Here is a 23,905-nt window from a genome sequence, read left to right as displayed (position 1 = left end):
ATACATTATACAGTATTATAGGCACTATTGCCTATGCTGTATTTTTCATTTCTATGACTTATTTTATAACTGCAAGTTTGTACTTCTTAATCCCCTTTATCTTTTTTTTAGTAACATATAATATATTATTTGTTTCAGGGGTACAGGTCTGTGATTCATCAGTCTTAGACAACACACAGCACTCACCACAACACATACCCTCCCCAGTGTCCATCACCCAGCTACCCCATCCCCCCACCCCCCTCCCCTCCAGCAACCCTCAGTTTGTTTCCTGATATTAAGAGTCTCTTACAGTTTCTCTCCCTCTCTGGTTTTGTCTTATTTCATTTTTTCCTCTCTTCCACTATGATCCTCTGCCTTGTTTCTCAAATTCCGCATATCAGTGAGATCATATGATCCTTGCCTTTCTCTGATTGACTCATTTTGCTTAGCATAAAACCCTCTAGTTCTAGCCACGTCGTTGCAAATGGCAAGATTTCCCTTTTTTGATGGCTGCGTAATATTCCATTGTATATATATACCACATCTTTATCCATTTATCTGTCTATGGACATCTGGGCTGTTTACATAGTTTGGCTACTGTGGACATTGCTGCTATAAACATTGGCATGCAGGTGCCCCTTTGGATCCCTACATTTGTATCTTTAGGGTAAGTACCCAAGAGTGCAATAGGTGGGTTGTAGGGTAGCTCTATTTTCAATTTTTTGAGGAGCCTCCATACTGTTTTCCAGGTGTCTGCACCAGCTTGCATTCCCACCAGCAGTGTAGGAGGGTTCTCCTTTCTCCACATCCTTGCCAAAATCTGTCGTTTCCTGACTTGTTAATTTTAGCCATTCTGACCAGCATTAGGTGGTATCTCATTTTGGTTTTGATTTGTATTTCCCTGATGCCAAGTGATGTCGAACACTTTTTCATGTGTCGGCCATTTGGATGTCTTCTTTGCAGAAATGTCTGTTCATGTCTTCTGCCCATTTCTTGATTAGATTATTTGTTCTTTGGGTGTTGAGTTTGATAAGTTCGTTATAGATTTTGGATACTAGCCCTTTATCTGATATATCATTTGCAGATATCTTCTGTTCTTTCAGTTGTCTTTTGGTTTTGTTGACTGTTTCCTTTGCTGTGCAAAAGCTTTTTATCTTGATGAAGTCCCAATAGTTCATTTTTGCCTTTGTTTCCCTTGCCTTTGGAAATGTGTCGAGCAAGAAGTTGCTGCGGCCAAGGTCGAAGAGGTTGCTGCCTGTGTTCTCAAGGATTTTGATGGATTCCTGTCTCACAGTTAGGTCTTTCGTCCATTTTGAGTTTATTTTTGTGTGTGGTGTAAGAAAGTGGTCCAGTTTCATTCTTCTGCATGTGGCTGTCCAATTTTCCCAACACCATTTGTTGAAGAGACTGTCTCTTTTCAATGGATATTCTTTCCGGCTTTGTCAAACATTAGTTGACCATAGAGTTGAGGGTCCATTTCTGAGTTCTCTGTTCTGTTCCATTGATCTGTGTGTCTGTTTTTTTGTGCCAGTACCATACTGTCTTAATGATTACAGCTTTGTAATAGAGCTTGAAGTCCGGAATTGTGATGCCACAAGCTTTGGTTTTCTTTTTCAACATTCCTCTGGCTATTCGGGGTCTTTTTTGGTTCCATACAAATTTTAGGATTATTTGTTCCATTTCTTTGAAAAAAGTGGATGGTATTTTGATAGGGATTGCATTGAATGTGTAGATTGCTCTAGGTAGCATTGACATCTTCACAATATTTGTTCTTCCAATCCATGAGCATGGAACGTTTTTCCATTTCTTTGTGTCTTCCTCAATTTCTTTCATGAGTATTCTATAGTTTTCTGAGTACAGAACCTTTGCCTCTTTGGTTAGATTTATTCCTAGGTATCTTGTGGTTTTGGGGTGCAATTGTAAATGGGATCGACTCCTTAATTTCTCTTAATTCTGTCTCATTGTTCGTGTATAGAAATGCAACTGATTTCTGTGCATTGATTTTATATCCTGCCACTTTACTGAATTCCTGTATGAGTTCTAGCAATTTTGGGCAAGAGTCTTTTGGGTTTTCCACATAAAGTATCATATCATCTGCAAAGAGTAAGAGTTTGACCTTTTTTTTTTTAAAAAAAAAAAAAACCTTTCTTAAAAATTTATTTGTCGGATTGAGAGAGAGAGAGAGAGCACAAGCAGGGGCAGCAGCAGAGGGAGAGGGAGAAGCAGACTCCCCGCTGAGCAGGGATCCGATGTGGGGCTCGATCCTAGGACCCCCAGATCATGACCCCAGCCGAAGGCAGATGCTTAACCAATTGAACCACCCAGGCGTCCCTGAGAGTTTGACTTCTTTGCTGATTCCAATGCCTTTTATTTCTTTTTGTTGTCTGATTGCTGAGGCTAGGACTTCTAGTACTATGTTGAAGAGCAGTGGTGATAGTGGACATCCCTGCCGTGTTCCTGACCTTAGGGGAAAAGCTCTCAGTTTTTGATATTCTGAGTATGATATTTTTGATTCTGAGTATGACATTTGCTGTGGGTTTTTCATAGATGGGTTTTATGATATTGAGATATGCACCCTCTATCCCTATACTCTGAAGAGTTTTGATCAAGAAAGGATGCTATACTTTGTCAGAAGCTTTTTCTGCATCTATTGAGAGAATCATATGGTTCTTGTCCTTTCTTTTATTAATGTAGTGTATCACATTGATTGATTTGCAGATGTTGAACCAACTTACAGCCCAGGGATAAATCCCACTTGGTCGTGGTAAATAATCCTTTTAATGTACTGTTGGATCCTATTGGCTAGTATTTTGGTGAGAATTTTTGTATCCATGTTCATCAGGGATATTGGTCTGTAATTGTCCTTTTTGGTGGGGTCTTTGTCTGGTTCTGGGATCAAGGTAATGCTGGCCTCATAAAAAGAGTTTGGAAGTTTCCCTTCCATTTCTATTTTTTGGAACAGCTTCAGAAGAATAGGTATTACTTCTTTTTTCAGTGTTTGGTAGAATTCCCCTGGGAAGCCATCTGGCTCTGGGCTCTTGTTTCTTGGGAGATTTTTGATTACTGTTTCCATTTCCTTGCTGGTTATGGGTCTGTTCAGGTTTTTTTTTTTTTTTTTTTTTTTACTTATTTTATTTTATTATGTTATGTTAGTCACCATACATTACATCATTAGTTTCTGATGTAGTGTTCCATGACTCATTGTTTGCATATAACACCCAGTCCTCCATGTAGTACGTGCCCTCCTTAATACCCATCACCGGGCTAACCCAACCCCCAACCCCCTCCCCTCTAAAACCCTCAGTTTGTTTCTCAGAGTCCATAGTCTCTCATGGTTCATCTCCCCCTCCGATTTCCCCCCTTCCATTTTTCCCTTCCTACTGTCCTTTTTTTTTTTTTAATATATAATCTGTTCAGGTTTTCTATTTCTTCCTCATTCAGTTTTGGTAGTTTATATGTCTCTAGGAATGCATCCGTTTCTTCCAGATTGTCTAATTTTTTGGCATATAGTTGCTCATAGTATGTTCTTATAATTGTATTTCGTTGGTGTTGGTTGTGATCTCTCTTTCATTCATGATTTTATTTATTTGGGTCCTTTCTCTTTTCTTTTTGATAAGTCTGGCCAGGGGTTTATCAATTTTATTAATTCTTTCGAAGAACCAGCTCCTAGTTTCTTTCGTTGATCTGTTCTGCTGTTCTTTTGGTTTCTATTTATCATTGATTTCTGCTCTAATCTTTATTATTTCTCTTCTCCTGCTGGGTTTAGGCTTTATTTGCTGTTCTTTCTCAGGCTCCTTTAGGTGTAGGGTTAGTTTGTGCATTTGAGACCTTTCTTGTTTCTTGAGAAAGGCTTGTAGTACTATATACTTCCCTCTTAGGACCGCCTTTGCTGCATCCCAAAGATTTTGAACAGTTGTGTTTTCATTTTCATTTGTTTCCATGAATTTTTTTTAGTTCTTCTTTAATTTCCTGGTTGACCCATTCATTCTTTAGTAGGATGCTTTTTAGCCTCCATGTAATTGAGTTCTTTCCAACTTTCCTCTTGTGATTGAATTTGAGTTTCAAAGCATTGTGGTCCGAAAATATGCAGGGAATGATCCCAATCTTTTGGTACTAGTTGAGACCTGATTTGTGACCCAAGATGTGATCTATTCTGGAGAATGTTCCATGGGCATTAGAGAAGAATGTGTATTCTTTTGCTTTGGGATGGAATGTTCTGAATGTATCTGCAAAGTCCATCTGGTCTAGTATGTCATTCAAAGGCCATATATCCTTGTTGATCTTTTGCTTAGATGATCTTTCCATTGCAGTGAGGGGGGTGTTAAAGTCCCCTACTATTATTGTATTATTGTCGATGTGTTTCTTTGATTTTGTTATTAATTGGCTTATATAATTGGCTGCTCCCATGTTAGGGGCATAAATATTTACAGTTGTTAGATCTTGTTGTATAGACCCTTTAATTATGATATAGTGTCCTTCCTTATCTCTTATTACAGTCTTTGGTTTAAAATCTAATTTGTGTGGTATAAGGATTGCCACCCCAGCTTTCTTTTGATGTCCATTAGCATGGTAAATGGTTTTCCACCCCCTCACTTTCAATCTGGAGGTGTCATTGGGTCTAAAATGAGTCTCTTGCAGACAGCATATTGATGGGTCTTGTTTTTTTATCCAATCTGTTACCCTGTGTCTTTTGATTGGGGCATTAGCCCATTTACATTCAGGATAACTGTTGAAAGATATGAATTTAGTGCCATTGTATTGCCTGTAAGGTGACCGTTACTGTATATTGTCTCTATTCCTTTCTGGTCTAAGTTACTTTTAGGCTCTCTCTTTGCTTAGAGGACCCCTTTCAATATTTCTTATAGGGCTGGTTTGGTGATCACAAATTCTTTTAGTTTCTCTTTGTCCTGGAAGCTTTTTATCACTCCCTCTATTTTCAGCACTAGCCTAGCTAGATAAAGTATTCTTGGCTGCATATTTTTCTCGTTTAGTACCCTGAATATATCCTGCCAGTCCTTTCTGGCCTTCCAGGTCTCTGTGGATAGGTGTGCTGTCAGTCTAATGTTTCTCCCCTTGTAGGTTATAGACCTCTTGTCCTGAGCTGCTTTCAGGATATCCTCTTTGTCTCTGAGATTTGTAAGTCTGACTATTAGATGTCGGGGTATTGACCTATTTTTATTGATTTTGAGGGGGGTTCTCTTTGCCTCCTGGATTTTGATGCCTGTTTCCTTCCCCAAATTAGGGAAGTTCTCTGCTATAATTTGCTCTAGTATACCTTCTGCCCCTCTCTCTCTTCTGGGATCCTGATTATTCTAATATTGTTTTGCTTTATGGTATCACTTACGTCTCGAATTCTCCCCTCATAATCCAGTAGTTGTTTATATCTCTTTTTCTCAGCTTCTTTACTCTCCATCATTTGGTCTTCTATATCACTAATTCTCTCTTCTGTCTCATTTATCCTAGCAGTTAGAGCCTCCATTTTTTTTTAAAGATTTTATTTATTTATTTGCCAAAGAGAGAGAGCGAGCACAGGCGGGGGAGCGGCAGGCAGAGGGAGAAGCAGTCTCCCTACTGAGCAAGGAGCCCGATGCAGGACTTGATCCCAGGACCCTGGGATCATGACCTGAGCCAAAGGCAGATGCTTAACCACCTGAACCACCCAGGCATCCCGAGAGCCTCCATTTTTTATTGCATTTCATTAATAGCCTTTTTGATTTCGACTTGGTTGGTTTTTTTACTTTTATTTCTCCAGAAAGGGATTCTCTAGTGTCTTCTGTGCTTTGTTCAAGCCCAGCTAGTATCTTTATAACCATTATTCTGAGCTCTAGTTCCGACATCTTACCAATGTCCATATTGATTAGGTACCTGGCAGTCAGTACTGCCTCTTGTTCTCTTTTTTGAGGTGAGTTTTTCTGTCTTGTCATTCTGTACAGAGAAGAATAGATGAATGAGAAAACAAAATACTAAAAGGGCAACAACGGCCTCAGAGAAATATACACTAAACAAATCAGAAGAGACCCGAAACCTGGGGGGAAAAAAAGAGAATATGATCAGGCAGGTGAATAGAACAGAGCCATAGACTAGATTTTGGGTGTATTTTGGTCTGTTAAAAGAAACTGCTTCCCAAAATTTCAAAGAAAGAAAAACTTATATATATATACACAAAAATAAGGTAAAATACAAGGAAGGGATAGAATATGACTGTAAAAATGAAAATTAAAATAGATTTTAAAAAAGGAATTGGTAAGAAGTTGGTTGAAAAAGGAAAGAAGAAAAATTTTTTAAAAAATAAAGAAAATTTAAAAAATTAAAGTTGAAAGACTAAAGAATCGTGGGAAAAAAGCCATGAATTCTGTGTGCTCTATTCCCGTATCGCTGGAGATCTGCTGTTCTCATTGATCGGTAAACTTGGTCTTGGCGGAGTGTTCTCGCTGATGTTCTGGGGGGGGGGGGGCTGTTGCCATGGTTCCCAAATGTCTTTGCCGGAGGCGGAATTGCCCCACCCTTGCCGTCCGGCGAAGTAATCTGCTTGGGTTTGCTCTCGGGAGCTTTTGTTCCTTGCAAGCTTTCCGTACAGCTTTGGAGGACGAGAGTGAAAATGGCGGCCTCCCGATCTCCGCCCCGGAGGAGCCGAGAACTCAGGCCCCGCTCCTCAGTGAGCCCCAGAGAAAAGCAGTCAATCACTCCCGTCTCCCCGGTCTCCAGCCGCACTCCGTGCTCACCTAGCCTGTGACCGCGCGTTTCTCTCTCTGGCACCCGACCCTGTGTGGAGTCTCCAAACCCAGCAGATCCCTGTGGTGCACTCCCGTGCCACTCCTCCCAGGGGAGGAAGGGGAGTCTCCCTGGATCTGCCGCTTGTTGGGTCCCTGCTGGAGGAGCAGTGGCCCGACTGTGCCACGGATCACGGTTCATGGCAACCCTGAGCTGAGAGCCCGCTCCTCAGCTCCGTCTCTGCAGCCGGCTTCCCTGCTCCAATACCTGGGACTCTGCCGCACTCAGGCACCCCCCGGTCTTTCTGTGACCCCGAGGGTCCTGAGACCACAGTGTCCCAGTGAGGGTTCCACACCCCGCTTAGCCACCGGAGCAACATCCCTCAGTGGAGCCGACTTCTAAAAGTTCCAATTTTGTGCTCCTTTGTTCTATCACTTTCCAGAAGTGGCGGACGGATTCCCCCTCCCCCGCCGTCTATCCTCCCGAATATCGCCTCGGATTCACTTCTCCGCACGTCCTACCTTCCAGAAAGTGGTTGCTTTTCTGTTCAGAGAGTTGCTGCTATTCTTTTCTTCGATCTCGGGTTAAGTTCGCAGGTGTTCAGAATGGTTTTATAGCTATCTAGCTGAATTCCTGGGACCAGATGAAATTAAGGTCTCCTATTCCTCTGCCATCTTGGACTCTCCTCCTTTTTTAAATATTTATTTATTTATTTATGTAATCTTTACACCCTGTGTAGGCTCGAATTCACAACCCCAAGATCAAGAGTCACAAGGCCTTCCAACTGAGCCAGCCAGGTGCCCCAAGGATATCCACTATTCTCCCTCCTAACCATAGTCTATTTTTAAAGTAAATTTGTCAGTGAAGGGAGATAGAATGATGGGTGGTAGAATGAGAATTACAGATGGAGGGTATTGGTTGTGTTGGGTTTATGATGGGAAAGATTTTCTTGAATGTAAATAAATCCTATTAACTTCTCTAGTGGGGTGGGCCATTCACTGTTTATTTTTTTGTTTAGGGCAATTTTCATTTTATGCTTTTAGATGTTTTTGAAAGTATGTACATTTGAGTGTTCATACAAACCTAAGTTGAATAACTGTTCCCCAAGTATCTGCTTGTGGAATACTGGTTTTCTAAATTTGGCTGATTGTGGGAATAGATTCTTGGGCCCCCCCAGGTTATGGAATCAGACACCGTCAGGGAATGCGTTGGAATCTCTGCTCCTAAGAAGAAACCTCCCCAGGTGATTCTGAAACCTCTTCGGTATGCAGGCTTGCAAAGTGAGGCTTACATTTACCCAAAGGTATATATTTTAAATGAAAGGTCTAGTAAGATAATAGATCTTTAATTTGGGGAAAATAAAGGGTCACCCTTCTTAAAGATGGGAGAGACTATATACTGGATTCTCCATAAAGTTTAAAAAGAAAGCAAGTTGTCAGGTTTTGAGCCCTACTACTCATGAGCATCCTTGAGTAATTCTGAAAATGGCTTATTTGCTTGAGTTTTTTATTTGTCTTTAAGGCAGTTTTACTGGGACACAATCAGAAAGTGATCCTGGAGCTACAGAGTCTGGCCAGTGTTTATTTGCAAAACAAGGACAGTTTAGCCTTCTGGGTGCCCATTATGAGCTGAGTGTTTATGACCTCACCAGATTCATATCTTGGCTAACTGTGTCCAAGAATCTCCTTTGCTGCTGGAGCTGAAGGCTAAACTCAATCTCAGTCCCAAGGTGTTTTTTTTTTGTTTTTTTTTTTTTAATTTATTTTTTAAATTGTGACCTGAGTCTTTTTGAGTAAACTCATTAGCTTCCTGGAAACTCTGTAAGGGCAAGGACCATGTCTCCCTAAATGTTGTGGCATATTTAGCACTGTGCATAACACAGAGTAGGTATACAATAAATTTGTTTTTGGAATAAAATCATAGTTGACCTCTTCTAATTGTTACATCATGTGTAACCCTGCTTTCCTAGCCAGATTTGTTTTGCTCTCATCAGTCCTTGATGACCTTCATTGGAGAGAGTAAGAAGGAGAAATCCTTTAAGACCAGTGGTGGCCTACGCCATTTATGACACTTCTTAGGGCCCCATCCAACCACCTGCCAGTCCTAGTGCTCAGTTTACATTGATGATGAAACCCTCTGTGGGCTATGTAAAAACAAATGTTGAAAGACAAAGAATCCAAATGTTTAAGTTGGAAAATGTACCTAAATAAGGGAGAGTTTAAGACACCTCGCTGAGGAATAGAATCAGACAGAAAGAAAGAAGGGTTAGCCACATGAGCCAGGGAACTCACTGGCCCTCCCCCTGAGGTTTGCAAAGCTAAGTGTCACCAACTCACCTTTGTCTGAGTCAGATTTTAGTTTTCTCTATGACTGAGGGTCTCTCACAGCTGCATTTAGAACCTCAGACAAGTCACCACATTGGTTTCCTTACTTTTGAGACCCCTAACTGAGTTCCAGGAGAGGCATCTAGTAGCTGAAGGATACGTTCCAGAGGATAGGCTGGATCTAAAGCAACGAAGCTGTTGAATCTAGTTATTCTGTAGCTGTAGCTTAGCACTAGTTGAAGATGCAGTTCTTAACAGAGTGGGCTCGACTTTGGTTTATCAAGCCAAACTTACCGAATCTGAACTAGAGCATGTCTAATCAGCTCTTGGAAGGTGCATATGTACCCATTTTCTGAGCCAAGCCATCTGTCCTGGGTAGAGAGTGAACCTCGCAAACAAAGATTCTCAAGGACTGTTACTTGGGACAGTGAGTGCTTAGGCCAGGGATATGCACAGCCTAGAGGTTCCAGCTCTCATCAGAAAAGGTCTAGGGGAGATCTCATTTCCCAGGAGGTATTTTCAGTCTGTACCATAATGGGTCAAGACCCCTCATGGGGAGGGAATGCCTCTGTGTTCCAGTCTCACACAAGGCAACCCAATAGAAGTGTCCATTGGAGAAAAGGTGATAAATCCAAAACTTTAGTGATTTAGTGATCCAGACCCTGGAAGTTGGTTAAATCTTTCTTCAAGACATCTAACTTCCAGATTAGTGGGGTTTTTTCTTCCTTGAGACAGAAGATTGAAGAAGGTTCTTCTTTGACTCCTCTTTTGCTCTCCTACTTTCATGGGGGTGATCTGTGCCCATTTTAAATAGCCTTTCTCTTCTTAAATTCTGATATCAAATGGGTTGGCCTGAATACTCAGTATGAGCTCTCACAAGTTACAGTAAACACCTGGCAGGGGCCCAGCTTCCAGAATCCCCATTTGTGATAACATCTGGTCTGGCTGAGGCAGGATAGGGTAGTCTCTCACCAAGAGGAGCCCCATTTGATGCCAAAAAGAAAAGTGAACCATCCAAGATGTTGGGCAGTGCATCAGCGTCAGGCTTGTCTGCCTGTGGACCTGTTACTGAGGCTCCTTCTGTGGGTTTCTGTCGCAAAGCTCAATAGCACCTGGTTCCTTACTATGGTCAGATTACTTAGGGGTCACCCTTGGCCTCCAGTTCCCACTCATATTTTAGCATGAACTTGTGCAGTTTGGGTGTGCATGGATTTTTTGAGATATAGTTTATGTACAGTGAGATGCACAGATGTTAAGTTGTACAGATCTTACAATTAGAGTTTTAACAAATGTATGTACACTTTCTGTAACCCATACCCCGATCGAGGTATGGATCATTTCTGTCATCCCAGAAAGTTCCTTCGTGCTCCTTCTCAGTAAGTCCATCCCCTCCCCACGCTTCACCCCCCCCCAGGCAAGACTATTCTAATTTCTATCACTGTGTATTAGATCTGAGGCCCTGGATTTTAAAAATTTTCTTGAAGTCTGGGTGATGAGAGATGTCAGAAAATAATATTTAGGCAAATCAGTGCTTCTTAATGCAGAGTGAGGCGGGGGAGATGCCTCCCAGGAGTCTTTGGCAGTGTCTGGAGACACGGTGTTGAGTCATGACTGGGAGGAGTGCTACTGGCATCTGGTGGGTAGAGGCCAAGGATTTCAAGAAGCGTCTAGTGCACAGGACAGCCTTCACATAAAGAATGATCCAGGCCAAAGTGTTAATATTGCTGAGATTGAGAAACCCTGAAGTAAATTATGTGCTTTCTGCGGAGAGAATTGTGGCCCTAGGGAGTGTTAATCTGTAGTTCTCCCAAGTCTTCTGGGGTGAGGTTTATTTTTTTCTTTATTTGTTGAGAGCCTTGGGGAAGCTGAAAGGGCAGCTTGCAGGAGGGAGCTTTCTTGGGTGCTCCCGTCCTTGTGGCCATAGTTCTTGTTGTGGGATGGGAGTGGGGGTGGCTTTTGAGGGGGCGGAAGACTGACAGGAGAAGAAGAAGAAAACAACTTGAGCAATAGAGGACCAGGCTTTACTTAATATTAAAATAAGAAAAGTGGATGAAAGGGAAAAATAAAGTAAAAGTAATCAAGAGTCCAATAAAATGTTACATTTAAACAGTGAATAAATTGAGATTGAAAAGAAAAGATGAAAGGGAGTGAAAATAATCACTAAGAACAGGAAAAGTGGAAATCTGAGTTAAAACAACAGAAGACTACGAAATGAAAAACGAAGTATGTGAGAAGTAGATAGGATTAAGGATCGAAAGCAGGAACTGAGAATTTAAAAGGTCAGCATAAGGCATTATATCAAAGAAGGATGAAGGTAAGGGCACCTGGGTGGCTCAGTCATTAAGCGTCTGCCTTCAGCTCAGGTCATGATCCCAGGGTCCTGGGATCGAGCCCCGCATCGGGCTCCCTGCTTAGTGGAGGGCCTGCTTCTCCCTCTCCCTCTGCCCCTCTGCCTGCTTGTGTGCTCTCTCTCTCCCTCTCTCACCCTCCCCTCTCTCTCTCAAATAAAATTTTTTAAAAAAGAATGATGAAGGTAGAGGACAGTATGAACCCCAAATGCTTGGGGGCTGCCATGCTGGATGGGGAGTGGGAAAGGGTGAGGCACCGGCTCTTGCTGATAAGGAAGGGGATCAAAGTCCAGAGTAGGGCTAGCTGGCTCAGTGTAAAGTCCCCAGTTCAAAGCAGTGTTGTCAGTAGGTTGTGGACAGACTCAGGGGCAGAGAGTACTGAGTTGGCACCTCCAGATACCAGCAGCCTTATAGGCCCCTCTCCTGGGGTGCCAGGAGGGACCACACTGACTGTCAGCAATAGCTGGTTAACCTTTACCCTGGAAACAAAAGAAATTTCTAGCAATATTGCGTTGAAATTAAGTCCTTTCAAGATGAACACTTACTACTTCAGGTTATGTTAATTATTTTTATACCAGTTTAAAGTCATAGCTACTCCTTTAAATAGCTTCTAGCTCTTTATTTGCTTCTGAAGTAGGAATTTCCCTTTCTGTGTGTAACTCCAGGCATACATTACAACAGACATTTTGTTATGTTTTATTTAGCATTATATGTTTTCTGAGTATTATGGAATAGCCTAGTCCTTCACAATGCAGGCATTGCAAATCTCAGTTATATGATTTCCATGATGCTAAGGCATGCCTACAGAGTTAGAACAAGTCAGCCACTCATTTATTTTCCACCTCTCTTCCATCCATTCATGCAGGCAGTAAACAGTTAGTGAATATTTCTTTTGTGCTAGGCACAGGCAGGGGCAGTAGGGAGACCAAGTAAGACATGGCAGCATCGTGAAAGGTCTTCCAATTTGGTAGGGAGAACTTGATAGACATAAATAAATGGATAAATAAGAAAAGAAAAGAAAAATGCAATATATCTCCTTGCTCATAGGCAGTTGTACAGAAAGACAAAGCAAGGACAGGACATTCCAGGTAGAGCAAGCAGCATGTGTAAACCCAGGAAGCTGGGCAACAGCATGGGAGAAATCTAGGGAGTTCATGTGTTGTGGGAGAAGGCAGAGTGGCAGAGATGAGGTGAAAGAAGGTGGTTGGGGTCGCATCATAATGGGCCATGTTTGGCCCGCATAAAAGTCCTAGATAATAAATAACGAAGGATCTCGAAGGGTAGAAGATAATCAATTTGCAGTTTAGAAAGATCATTCTTTTGCACTGTGGTGGTTCGAGTCATCAGAGGGCCAGGTGAGCCGTTAGAATGCTGCTGGAAACAATCCAAGAAATGAGGGCCCAAGGGAAGATTGTACAGGAGGAGATAAAGTGGGGAGAGTGAATTGAGATTATTGAACAGTTAGAATTAACAGGACTTACTGACCGATAGGGCAGGGTGGTGGTGAATATGACCTCAGAGCTTCTGACCAGGTTGTCTGGTTGGGTGGTGGCACCATGCCTGAGAGGAAGTAGAGGAAGAAGGGGCAGGTCTGGGGGAAAGATGCTGGATGGTCAAGTGCTGTGTAAAGGTAGGGGATTATTATTGAAAATAAAGCCTTCTGACTTGATTCCATAGCACATACCCACCCATCAGGCCAAGTGTGGACTTGGAGGCACAGTCAAAATCCTGATGAGTTGATTTTGGACATGGCTTGTAGAAAAGTAGAAATGTCCAGGAGTAATTGGATAGTGAGTTGGGAGCTCAGGAGGGAGCTCTGGGCTGGGGCTGCATATCTGGGAGGTACTGCCTTCGCATTGCAGCCCTGGGTGTGAGTGACCCAGTGAGGGAGGGCAAGGCAGGAAAAGATACTGAGCTGGGGAACTTAGATTGGGGGAGACCAGCTCTGAATGGGAATGGAAAGAGAAAGCTTGTGAAAGTTTGGTAATTAGAATCACAGAAATAATCTTCACTCTGTTCAGCGAATCACTAGTTGAAATCATTAGAAACTTCTTCCACTGTTGTTGGTGGGGGTGTGTGTATGTGTGTGAGAGAGATCGAGACTCTTATAATTTTAAAATCATTCCATAGCATTTCTCTGTTATTTTTAAAAGTGCGCACATGTGTCTTTGTATGTACCTTTTATTTTACTTGACAGGCTAAGTAGAAAAACTTAAGAACTACTGTCTTGGAAATTAAGGTGAAGGTGACCTGAAATTTTAAGTCTGTGAGTACACGTTTTTTAGTTTCTGACTTCCATAAAACTTCAGGAATACATCTGTTTCTCATAAAGCGCAATAAATGTACTCACGTTATGCACATTCAGTTTATTGCACTGACAGAAGGCTTAAGATTGCTTCTGTGTTTCAGGTAATTCAGAGGTCTGTGGGGCCAGCCAGCCTGAGTCTGCTCACCTTCAGAGTCTATGCATCACCTAAAAAGGACTCACCTCACAAAACTTCTGTGAAAGTTAATGAGGTAACATGCCATTCATGTTGTGATATTTTTTGAACATCTGCTTTAGTTACTGTACGAAGTATACACATTGTATATCAGGAGACAGGACAGTTTAGAAGACACTTAAAGGGAGGAAATATATTTCTTTATAGTTTTTCTTCGTGGGAGGCTACTAAAATGTAGCTTTTCAACAAATAAACTTTAATTAATGATAGTTAGCTAAAGGCATAATTAAGGAGTATTTCCTAGATTTTTTTGTGGGGAATCTGCTCGTCCCCGCTAAGTGATCTGCCTCATCCAAGACTGCTTTCCTTTTTTTTTATTTTTTAAGATTTAATTTATTTAACAGAGAGAGCACAAGCAGGGGGAGTGGCAGGCAGAGGGAGAGGGAGAAGCAGGCTTCCCACTAAGCAGGGAGCCCTCTGTGAGGCTCGATCCCAGGACCCTTGGGATCATGACCTGAGCCGAAGGCAGTCAGTTAACCAACTGAGCCACCCAGGTGCCCCTGCAAGACTGCTTTCAAGCCAAGAAAATATTTGCATTTTTCCCTCTGTAAGACCAGGCTTCATTCTTCTTGGCCAGATTAGAGGCTTTTAAGTAGATGCTTAATAAATACTAAATAAATAAAACAAGAAATCTTCTCTCCATTGTTTACATTCTTTTTTTGTCTATACTTCCCGGCGATTATTTTGGATATTTGCTTTCTGTTGACTTAGAGTAAAATGATGTAAAGATCTGCCTTCAGTCATGAACCAGGTTACTTGAATGGTGTTTTCAAAAAGCTAATTAGTTTATCTTTTGCCCTTTTTACTCTTCTCAGACCTTGGGACTGTGGTGTTTTTTGAGGGTGAAGAAGGCAGCCAGTAGCGACTATGAACGGCCGCTCCTCTGGGTGGGGAACAAACTTGCTATCCTGCTTGGATTAGCACCAGACTGATCATTTAAACTCAATTTATTTTTTTGCATCCCCTCCTCACTTTAGAGTCATAGAATCCTTTTTCCAAACTGTATCTAAGGTGAAATACCAAATGCCAGGATATAAAATGGATCAAGGCGGGGCTGCTTTGTCTGCTACCACTGGAGTGGGAGAAGGGTAGGACACGTCATAGTTTTGTCTTCTTGGCCTTCTTCTTATTGATAAATCAGATGCACAGATCCTCTGAAGTAAGGTGCATGAAACCCTTAGAATCACAGCAATTCATGAATTATTAGAAATAATGATGCTTGCCGATTTGATGATTGATTGCATTATCTTATGACTGCATGTGCTTTTTTATTTCTTTTTGTTTTGCTTTTTAACGTATGCAGCTTTCACTCTACTCCGTCCCTGAGGGTCAATCTAAATACGTGGAGGAGCCAAGGACCCCACTTGAAGAAAGCATTTCACATCTCCGACATTACTGCGAGCCATATACAAGTTGGTGTCAGGTACAGCTGTTCTAAAAGTGGAGTGACACATTTCGGTCTAGAGTCAAGAGTGGAAAGTCTATATTGGCTGCATGTTTTCAGAAAAAGGCACGATAGAGGGCTCCAACCTTCGAGGGCCTGACTTGCGGTGCTCATCAGTGCCATCTCTGAGGGGAGCAGAGAGCCCTAGCGTCCTGGTGGCAAGTCTTGCCATTGCTGCAGGGAGAATGTCCCTCCTGCCAGGCAGCGTGTAGCACCTTGACTGGAGAGTGGACTGGTAACTATCTTGTTGGTCGCAGCTAGGAAGCCATGATTGTCTCCCAGGGGAGGGTATGGGGCTGGGAACTCTAGTAGAAGGAAAAGGATATAATGTAAGCATTTATATCAAAATTGGAAAGTTTTTCTCCCCCCAGAAAGTGTACACATCAGAACCATTTTAACAGGAATGGTTACAGAACATTTTGAATGCTGTAATAGAAGGATGGATATAGCTAAAAAAGTGTGGGATTACGTATTTGAGTACTGAACTATTTGCCCCAGTGACCAAAGAGCTACATGGGCAGATGGGCTTCTGTGACTGCTCAGGTTTTAGATCAGGCACTTGTTACTATGTCCGTGGAAGCATTTCTGCAATTCTTAACATCTGAAATGGAAGTTTACAATCTACAGAATGCTTTTGTGGGCTTTGACACATAAAGTATTTGCCATACTTGATCTGGATTTCAAAAATTGATGGCAGATTAGTACAAAGTATGTAGTTGTGTGTGACATGGTCTAGCTATACTTTGCTTGAGATTTACAGACTGAATTTTCATCCAGAACTTAAGATTTTCATTTCCATTCTCTGTGCCACTGCTGAACTTTTTTTCACCAATTTAGAAGACAATAGTAAGCATAGACTCTGTCAACAGTATAAATTAGGCCAGTATACTTAAGTATCATAACCATATTATTGAGTTATAAATATCTAAAGACTTTTACATAATGTGTTGTAAAAAGCTTAGACTTTATTCTCTTGTTCTAGAAGATATTTAAACCATCTGCTGGTTAAGATAAGGTCGGCAAATTTGTGCGAATATTTTTCTGTCATGTAGGCATTGACTGCGGTTATTTTGTGCTCTTTTGGGGGGGGGTTATAAAAGTACTTTGTCTCTTAACCTTTCAACCTAAGATTGCCTTTTGTTTTTTACTTTTTCATCTGTGCATGATGCTCAGTGCAGCAAAATACCTCTCTAAACGACAGAATAATTATCAACATGTTTATTTGTACTATTTCTAAATAAAAAAGCCATTCTGTGATTACAATGGCTTTATTTTTCTACAGAATGATGTCTTCTTCAATAGAAATATTTCTAATTCCTGGCTCCTTGGGCCAATAATTTCTAGCCCCTTTCTTTCAAAACTAATTTAATTTTCGTTTATAGTGAGAAGATTATGCCAGCAAAAGAAATAGGTCATCACTCTAGACATTTATCTGTAGTTTTTCTTTCTTTTTATGGGTATTAAAATACCAATAATGAATTTTAATGAAGCAGTATTCAATTTTTTAATGTTTTTTATGTCCTCCCCTAAATTCAGTGTTTATTGTTTAAGGGCATTAACAGTATTAGGATAACTTGTTCTGACTTGGACCAAATTAAACAAAACAAATCCTTTTCCAAGTGGCAGCTGGTTCTGATACCTTCTGATGTCCATGTGTCTCTTTTCCTATCTTTATTGTAGACTTCTTTTTTTTTTTAGGGTTTTATTTATTTATTTGAGGGAGAGAGAGAGAGAGCACGAGCATGGGGGGGCAGAGGGAGAGGGAGAAGCAGGCTTCCCGCTGAGCAGGGAGCCCCACACCCTGGGATCATGACCTGAGCCGAAGGCAGACGCTTAACTGACTGAGCCACCCAGGCGCCCCTATTGTAGACTTCGTGAAAGTGGGGTACCTTCTAGTTAGTCCGTTGTTTTCTTTAGGATATATGATGTTCTTGTACAAAGCCATTTTATTGTTGTTGTTAAGAGAATGTTAATACTTCATTTGCTCAGGATTAGGGTAAATATCTCTCAAAACTTGGATATAGACTCCTTTGTCCCATTCAAGGTGGTCATTCCTGAAGGGCAGTTTTCAGATACAGACTCTAAAATCATGACATATAGACTTAATATGAAAGACAGATTTAATCTCACAGGGAGAGGATTGCCACTTTAATTATCAAGGGGGTTGATTTTTGTCTATTCTCTTTGAATCTAATAGAAGAATAAAAAGGCTGGGTTGTTGAAATCACTCTGCTTGTAGTGTTTGCTTCCTGTGGCAATAATAAACTGTTCTGCTGAGCAGTTTGTGGTGAAGGGGAAATTACACAAGAGAAAAAGAACACAAAAAACCCCAGACAGTATATCCCTTTGTTCACGAAGTGTTAATAATATGATAATCTATGCAGTAAAGACAAATATATTTATTGTTACTTTCTAATCAGCATATCCTTCTCATTCATTTTCTTTTTACCTTTTTAGGAAATGTACTCACAAACTAAGCCCAGGATGCAGAGCTTGGTTCAATGGGGGTTAGGTAAGTTGATTTTTAAAAATTTTTATTAGGTAAGTTGATTAGGCATAATCAGTTTCTTCATTAATATTGGATTTTTTTAACTGGGATTCCCTGGATGGGCTCCAGGAGATCTGGAAATTCCTTGAAATTGTATGCAGAATATTAGAGCTATGTGGATTTTTCTGGAAAGAAGATCTGTTATTTTCCTCAGATTTCAGAGGACTAGTGTCCCTAAACATTGGGGAAGTCTGTTCAAGATCATTAGGATTGTTGGGCTAACAAGTTCAGAGACATTGGATGTTTTTTTTCCCCTGAAATCTGTTTCCAGGTGCAGTGTCCATGACTCACACTAACCCCCACTAACTCATCAGTAGGTTTTCGGAATCAGGATAACTTATTTGTATGTCTCTTAATACATGTTATAGAAGTTTAGAGGCTAGAAGGAACTGGGCTGGTGTGCCTAGGAAAGACCTTACTGCATGAGTAGTGTTCTTACATTTTTTTTATTGTCCTTGATTGTTTTTCACATCCACTTATCCCATACACTCATAAACTTGGTTCACAGTCTACATTCTGACTCATCTCCATCAGAAACTGGTGAATTAATGGACATTGAGTGTGTTTCATTCCCTTTACTGGGCATCTCAGCAAAGAAAAACTCATGTTTTTACAAGTGTTTGCTTCCATGACAGAATAAAACAAGCACGAATACAGTTTATTTCCTTCCGAAGATCATGGAGTGTTGATGGGCTGATACAGGTTATTAACATCCATGAATAATATGTATGTTAATAAGTAACGTCTTAGTTTTATTAATTTCATCAGCACTTATTTAGTTTTTATTACATGCCAGGAACTAGTCTGAGTGCTTTAAAATATTAATTTATGTATAATCCTCATAACCCTGACAGATAGGTGCTTTTATTACCTTCATGTTTTAATCTGAGGAAACTAAAGAACTTCTGATCTCTTGTCATTACATATGTGACTGAGGAGGGCTCTTCATTGTTACCTATCACTTCCCATTGATTCATAGCAATAGGCATTATTTGCAACCTAAGTCCTGTTTTTCGTCTCTTGGACTGGTTACTGCAAAAGCTCTTAAGAAAAAACATTCCATTATGAGTTGTGTTGTTATCTGCCAAGGCGGTCCATCCATTTCCCAGCAGTCACAGCCACGACCCGTTACCAGAAGCCGGGCTGGGGCTTCATCGCAGCCTTTTAGCGTATCTTCTTTCTCATTTCTTTGTGATTCACTCACTTCAGCTCAGCTCACCAAGGCCATCTGGGTGACCTCCTATCAACTGCTCCGTGTGCACGTCTCGAATTAAAAACACTGTGCTGGTAGGCAAAAATAAAGGGAAGTAGAAAATTGCTTCAGATGACCCAGACACTGAGATGGAAAGTGAAAACTAAGTTAAAGGCAAAATAAGTAAAAGGCCAGACAGGAATTCGTGCAAACAGCACAAGCCCTATAGTATTATTTAAAACGATCCCCACATTTCCCAAACACCCAGGAAATGGAAAACTGGCATGTGTCTGCTCTTTTCTGGGGGAGAAAATTACCAAGCATTCCAGTTAGTTCGGTTCCACATACATGCCTTCCATGGCAGGCATGGAAGATCGTGGCTGATTAAGACAGTGGTCACAACCACCGAGGTGCATATAATACATTTTCAACAGTAGCACAAATACAGAGAAAGTCACAGACCACTGTTGAAGGTGCAGAGGAAGGAGATGAGTTTAATGGAGTTTGGAGGGAGGGGAAGAGTCAGGGAAGTGTTTCTAAGTTGAATCTTAGAGTAAAGTCAACCACACCAAGACATGGGGGTGGAACTTGGCAGCATTCCACACAGAGGACACAGCCCAACCAGGGCTTGGAGGAGTGACTCATTGTTTCCTGAGCCGGAAACTGGAAGCAGATCGCAAGTGCTGAAGATGGGGTTGAGAGTGAGACGTGAAGCGTTTTTAAGTTACAGCCTCTCTGAAACCCATTTGTTAATTCATTCAGTATCCATCAACACCTAGCAGTGCTTTTAGTAAATACCTGTTGGACGAACATCCACTGTTACCACTGAGGGAAAATAACATAGAAGTCCAAGCAATGTACCATTCAGGAGCATATGTTCTCCTTGAGGAGACATAAAATACACCCCTGAATAATTAAACATAAGGTGCTATATAAGATTACATACCAAATGAGGGTCCAGAGAATAAATATGATGGGACTTTAGAGGAGAGAGAGAGGCATGGGCTGAGGAGTCTAGGAAAGGCTTTTCTGAGGAGGTTAGGAATGCAGATGGCTCTTACTTCGTGGGATTGGCTCAGTGGACAGGAGAGGTGTCATCATTCAAATGAGGTCATAAGGCATGCTCAGGCATGACACCTAGGCTCACATGCTGCATTTCTTTGTGTTTATCTATCACCAGGGACTATTTCCCGCATATACTTGCACTAACAGTTTCCTTCATTGTCCAGATTTATTCTGTTCTCAATTTCGAAGAATGAATTCAGATGGCAAAGGAAACGTTTTTCCTCTGAGCCTCATGTATTTGATTCCTGAGTTTCAGAGAACAAGCAGCAGAGCTTCAAGACAGCGGCAGATCTATCCAAATCTATTCTGTTTCTGTGTTTGGAAGGCGAGGAATCCCTGTATTGGTATTTCTCCCCCTGTGTATAGTTGATTCAGATCTGTTGCATTCAGGAATATGAAGGTAGTCTAACATTACTTTCTTGTCAGTAGGTCATCAGACCGGAAGTGTTTGAAAATTGGCTACTTGCTATGTGAATAATAAATCGTGTTCATATATCACATAAAAAGAATGTGTTGAAAAAAGCATATTAGCATAAAACAAAGAACACATTATTTGAGAAGCATTTGATACTATATATACTAGTTATGTGTAAGATTTTTTTGGTTTGTTTCTTAATGGGCAATTTACAGAACTATTTCCTGGTCTGATTCTATTGTAGGCAGCTATGAATATCTCCAAAATGCACCTCCTGGTTTTTTTCCAAGACTTGGTGTTATTGGTTTTGCTGGCATTGTTGGACTTCTTTTGGCTAGAGGTGGGTGCAATTTTTGGGTTTTTTTTTAAACAGCTCATAAGGGAGAGATAAGATAGATACTTGGTTATTTCTTTTTATCTGCCAGTTGTCAGAATAATGAGTTGGTTCCTGAAATATGGCCTCTTAATATATAATTGATATGGTTATTTTCTCCAGTATATTTGATTTTAAGCATATATAGAAATTATAAAAATATGAAATGGAAGAAATTGTATACTGTTGGTTAAAAAAATAATATAGTTAAATCCTTTATGGACACATGTACTTGATTAAGTTACTATCTCCCTTTGGTACAGAAAGAGTGAATTTTTGTTAACCAAAGTCTGTCACACCTGAGAAACTGTTTCTATTTGTTTCACTGTTGAGATCAGGCTATTAATCACAGTAAATAGAAGAGTGATTTCATAGAGATTTTATTAATTTCTTGATGTGTCATAGCTTCGGTCATCAGTGATGATATTAAAATTTTTAAAACACTTAAAAACTAACAGATGTCAACTTGAAATATATTACTACACTATACTGCTGGATTGCAAACATTTAGAGGAAATAAAGGATGACAAGGTACTTCACTATAATGGGATGAATTTGTTATAAACTACTGAGGTTTCACTGATTATAAAATTCAGACTTGACAAAAATTCCTAAAATAGAGGGTTTATGAACCCTGCAATCAGACCCTCATAAAAGATTAACTATAGTGACTGCTTTGATACCCATTCCTCCAATTTTATAAAGCTTTTCTGCACATGCCGTATCTGTTATTTTACTCTGGAAACAGGCAGCATGGTGCCACTCCCTCAACCTGTGGAATGAACTCCTGTCATAGTTTCTGTGCCCTCCTCCCAGCCTGTGCAGAATATATAAGAATTAGAGTTCATTTTTACTAATTGACTCGTGAGAGAGTTGAACCAACTCCCCCACCAAACATTTTCCCCCTCCTTTCTGTAAAGCTGTCCAAAAAAGCATTCCTTTCTCACTTAGATAGATAGCGTTTTAAGTTTATGAAGCTCCCAAGGCCAGGGTGTTGGAATCTTGGCTACTGTTAGGGAGCCAGGAATGTGGAATCAAGTGAGATTAGCTTCCCCCTCCCACATGGTGAGAGCATGGCCCTAAAGCCAGCGTCCTCTGCTGTGCATGTGTGCGTGTGTTGCCATGCTGTCTGGTGTTCATCCCCGGGCACGTCCACTGCGGTGAGCATCCTGAGGAGAATCGGGGACTGTGCTCTCCTGGGCCGAACAGCGACATAAGGACACCCACTACTGCGGGTTCTATTCCTTCGTTTTGCTTGCTGCTTTATTTTTTCCTCTCTCCTTTTCCTTGTCCAGGGAGTGCTCAGTAGCATTAACATAATGTAAAACCCTAATTCTTTTTCAAGAAAGTACACACGGGAGTACCTGGTTGGCTCAGTCGGTTAAGCATCCGACTCTTGGTTTCGCCTCAGGTCCTGATCTGAGGCGTCGGGCTCCATGCTCAGTGGGAGTCTGTTTGGATATTCTCTCCCTCTGCCCCTTCTCCTTGCTCTCACTCTCTCTCTCTCTGAAATAAATATATAAATCTTAAAAAAGGTACACATGTGCACACACACATTCATGCACAAATATTCAACAAGTCTTTTCCTTGGGGCTGGGGTAGAAAGGCCTGAGGTGAACAACGTCAGGTGGTCACTGAATAAGATGGGCAGGATGGTGAGTATGTTTATTGGGTATCTGGAGTGGTTTGCAGCCCCCCTCCAGGTAGGTGGTCCCCCTATGCCAGCAGCATCAGGGTGGGCTCAGAAGATCCCTCCTGACACAGAGTTTCTTTTCTTTCTTTTTTTTTTTGTCTAACGTTTAAAAAATTTTTTTATTTTTATTTTTTTAAAGATTTTATTTATTTATATGAGAGAGAGAGCACACGAGGGGGGGAGGGTCAGAGGGAGAAGCAGACTCCCTGCCGAGCAGGGAGCCCGATACGGGACTCAATCCCAGGACTCCAGGATCATGACCTGAGCCAAAGACAGTCGCTTAACCGACTGAGCCACCCAGGCGCCCCCCAAAATTTTATTTTTTAATAAAAATTGTATGTATTTAAGGTGTATGACATGTTTTGATATACATATATGCATACATATACATAGTGAAATGATTGCTCCAGTCAAACTATTAACATACCTTCTATCATAGTTACCTTTAAAAAATTTTTTTTTATTTCTTATTTTTTATTTTTTTTTTAAGATTTTATTTATTTATTTGACAGAGAGAGACACAGTGAGAGAGGGAACACAAGCAGGGGGAGTGGGAGAGGGAGAAGCAGGCTTCCCACTGAGCAGGGAGCCCGATGCGGGGCTCAATTCCAGGACCCTGGGATCATGACCTGAGCTGAAGGCAGACACTTAACGACTGAGCCACCCAGGCGCCCCATAGTTACCTTTTTTTTTTTAGATGAAAGCACCAGTAATCTCTCTTAGTAAATCTCCAAGATTCAGTATTATTAACTGTAGTCATCATGCCATACATTACTCTCTAGGCTTACTCATACTACATAACTGCAACTTTGTACCCTGTGACCAGCATCTCTCCATCTCCCCTCCCCCACTCCTTCTGGTAGCCACACGTCTGCTGTCTGCTTCTATGCATCTGACTCTTTTAGATTACAGATATCAGTGAGATCATGTAGTTTTTGTTCTTTCTCATTAAGGCTTATTTCACATAGTACAATGTCCTCTGTGTTCATCCATGTTGTTGCAAATGGCAGGGTCTCCTTTTTTAAAGCTGAATAATATTATAATATTCCATTCATGTAGGTATCACAATTTCTTTTTTTTTTTTTTTTTTTTTAATTTTTTTTTATTCTTATGTTAATCCCCTTACATTACAACATTAGTTTTAGATGAAGTGTTCCATGATTCATTGTTTGTGCACAACACCCAGTGCTCCATGCAGAATGTGCCCTCCTAAATACCCACCACCAGGCTAACCCATCCTCCCACCCCCCTCCCCTCTAGAACCCTGTTTGTTTTTCAGAGTCCATCATCTCTCATGGTTCGTCTACCC

General features: G+C 41.0%; 1 protein-coding gene across 2 annotated transcripts in view; it reads left to right on the top strand.

The window, feature by feature from the left end:
- Nucleotides 1–23,905, top strand: part of APOO (apolipoprotein O) — a 63,281-nt gene that overhangs the window by 15,488 nt on the left and 23,888 nt on the right. For both annotated transcript variants that reach the window (XM_035000891.1, XM_035000883.1), the window contains exons 2-5: nucleotides 13,775–13,882; nucleotides 15,170–15,289; nucleotides 17,768–17,822; nucleotides 20,775–20,870. In XM_035000891.1, coding sequence (XP_034856782.1) covers nucleotides 13,775–13,882; nucleotides 15,170–15,289; nucleotides 17,768–17,822; nucleotides 20,775–20,870 — 379 coding nt within the window. The remainder of the gene's footprint in view (nucleotides 1–13,774; nucleotides 13,883–15,169; nucleotides 15,290–17,767; nucleotides 17,823–20,774; nucleotides 20,871–23,905) is intronic.

The sequence above is a fragment of the Mirounga leonina genome, unplaced genomic scaffold, assembly GCF_011800145.1.
Source record: "Mirounga leonina isolate KUSES-001 unplaced genomic scaffold, KU_Mleo_1.0 Mir_101595, whole genome shotgun sequence".
Lineage (NCBI taxonomy): Eukaryota > Metazoa > Chordata > Mammalia > Carnivora > Phocidae > Mirounga > Mirounga leonina.
The sequence above is the reverse complement of the archived record's forward strand: the minus strand, read 5'-3'. Positions and strand labels throughout refer to the sequence as shown.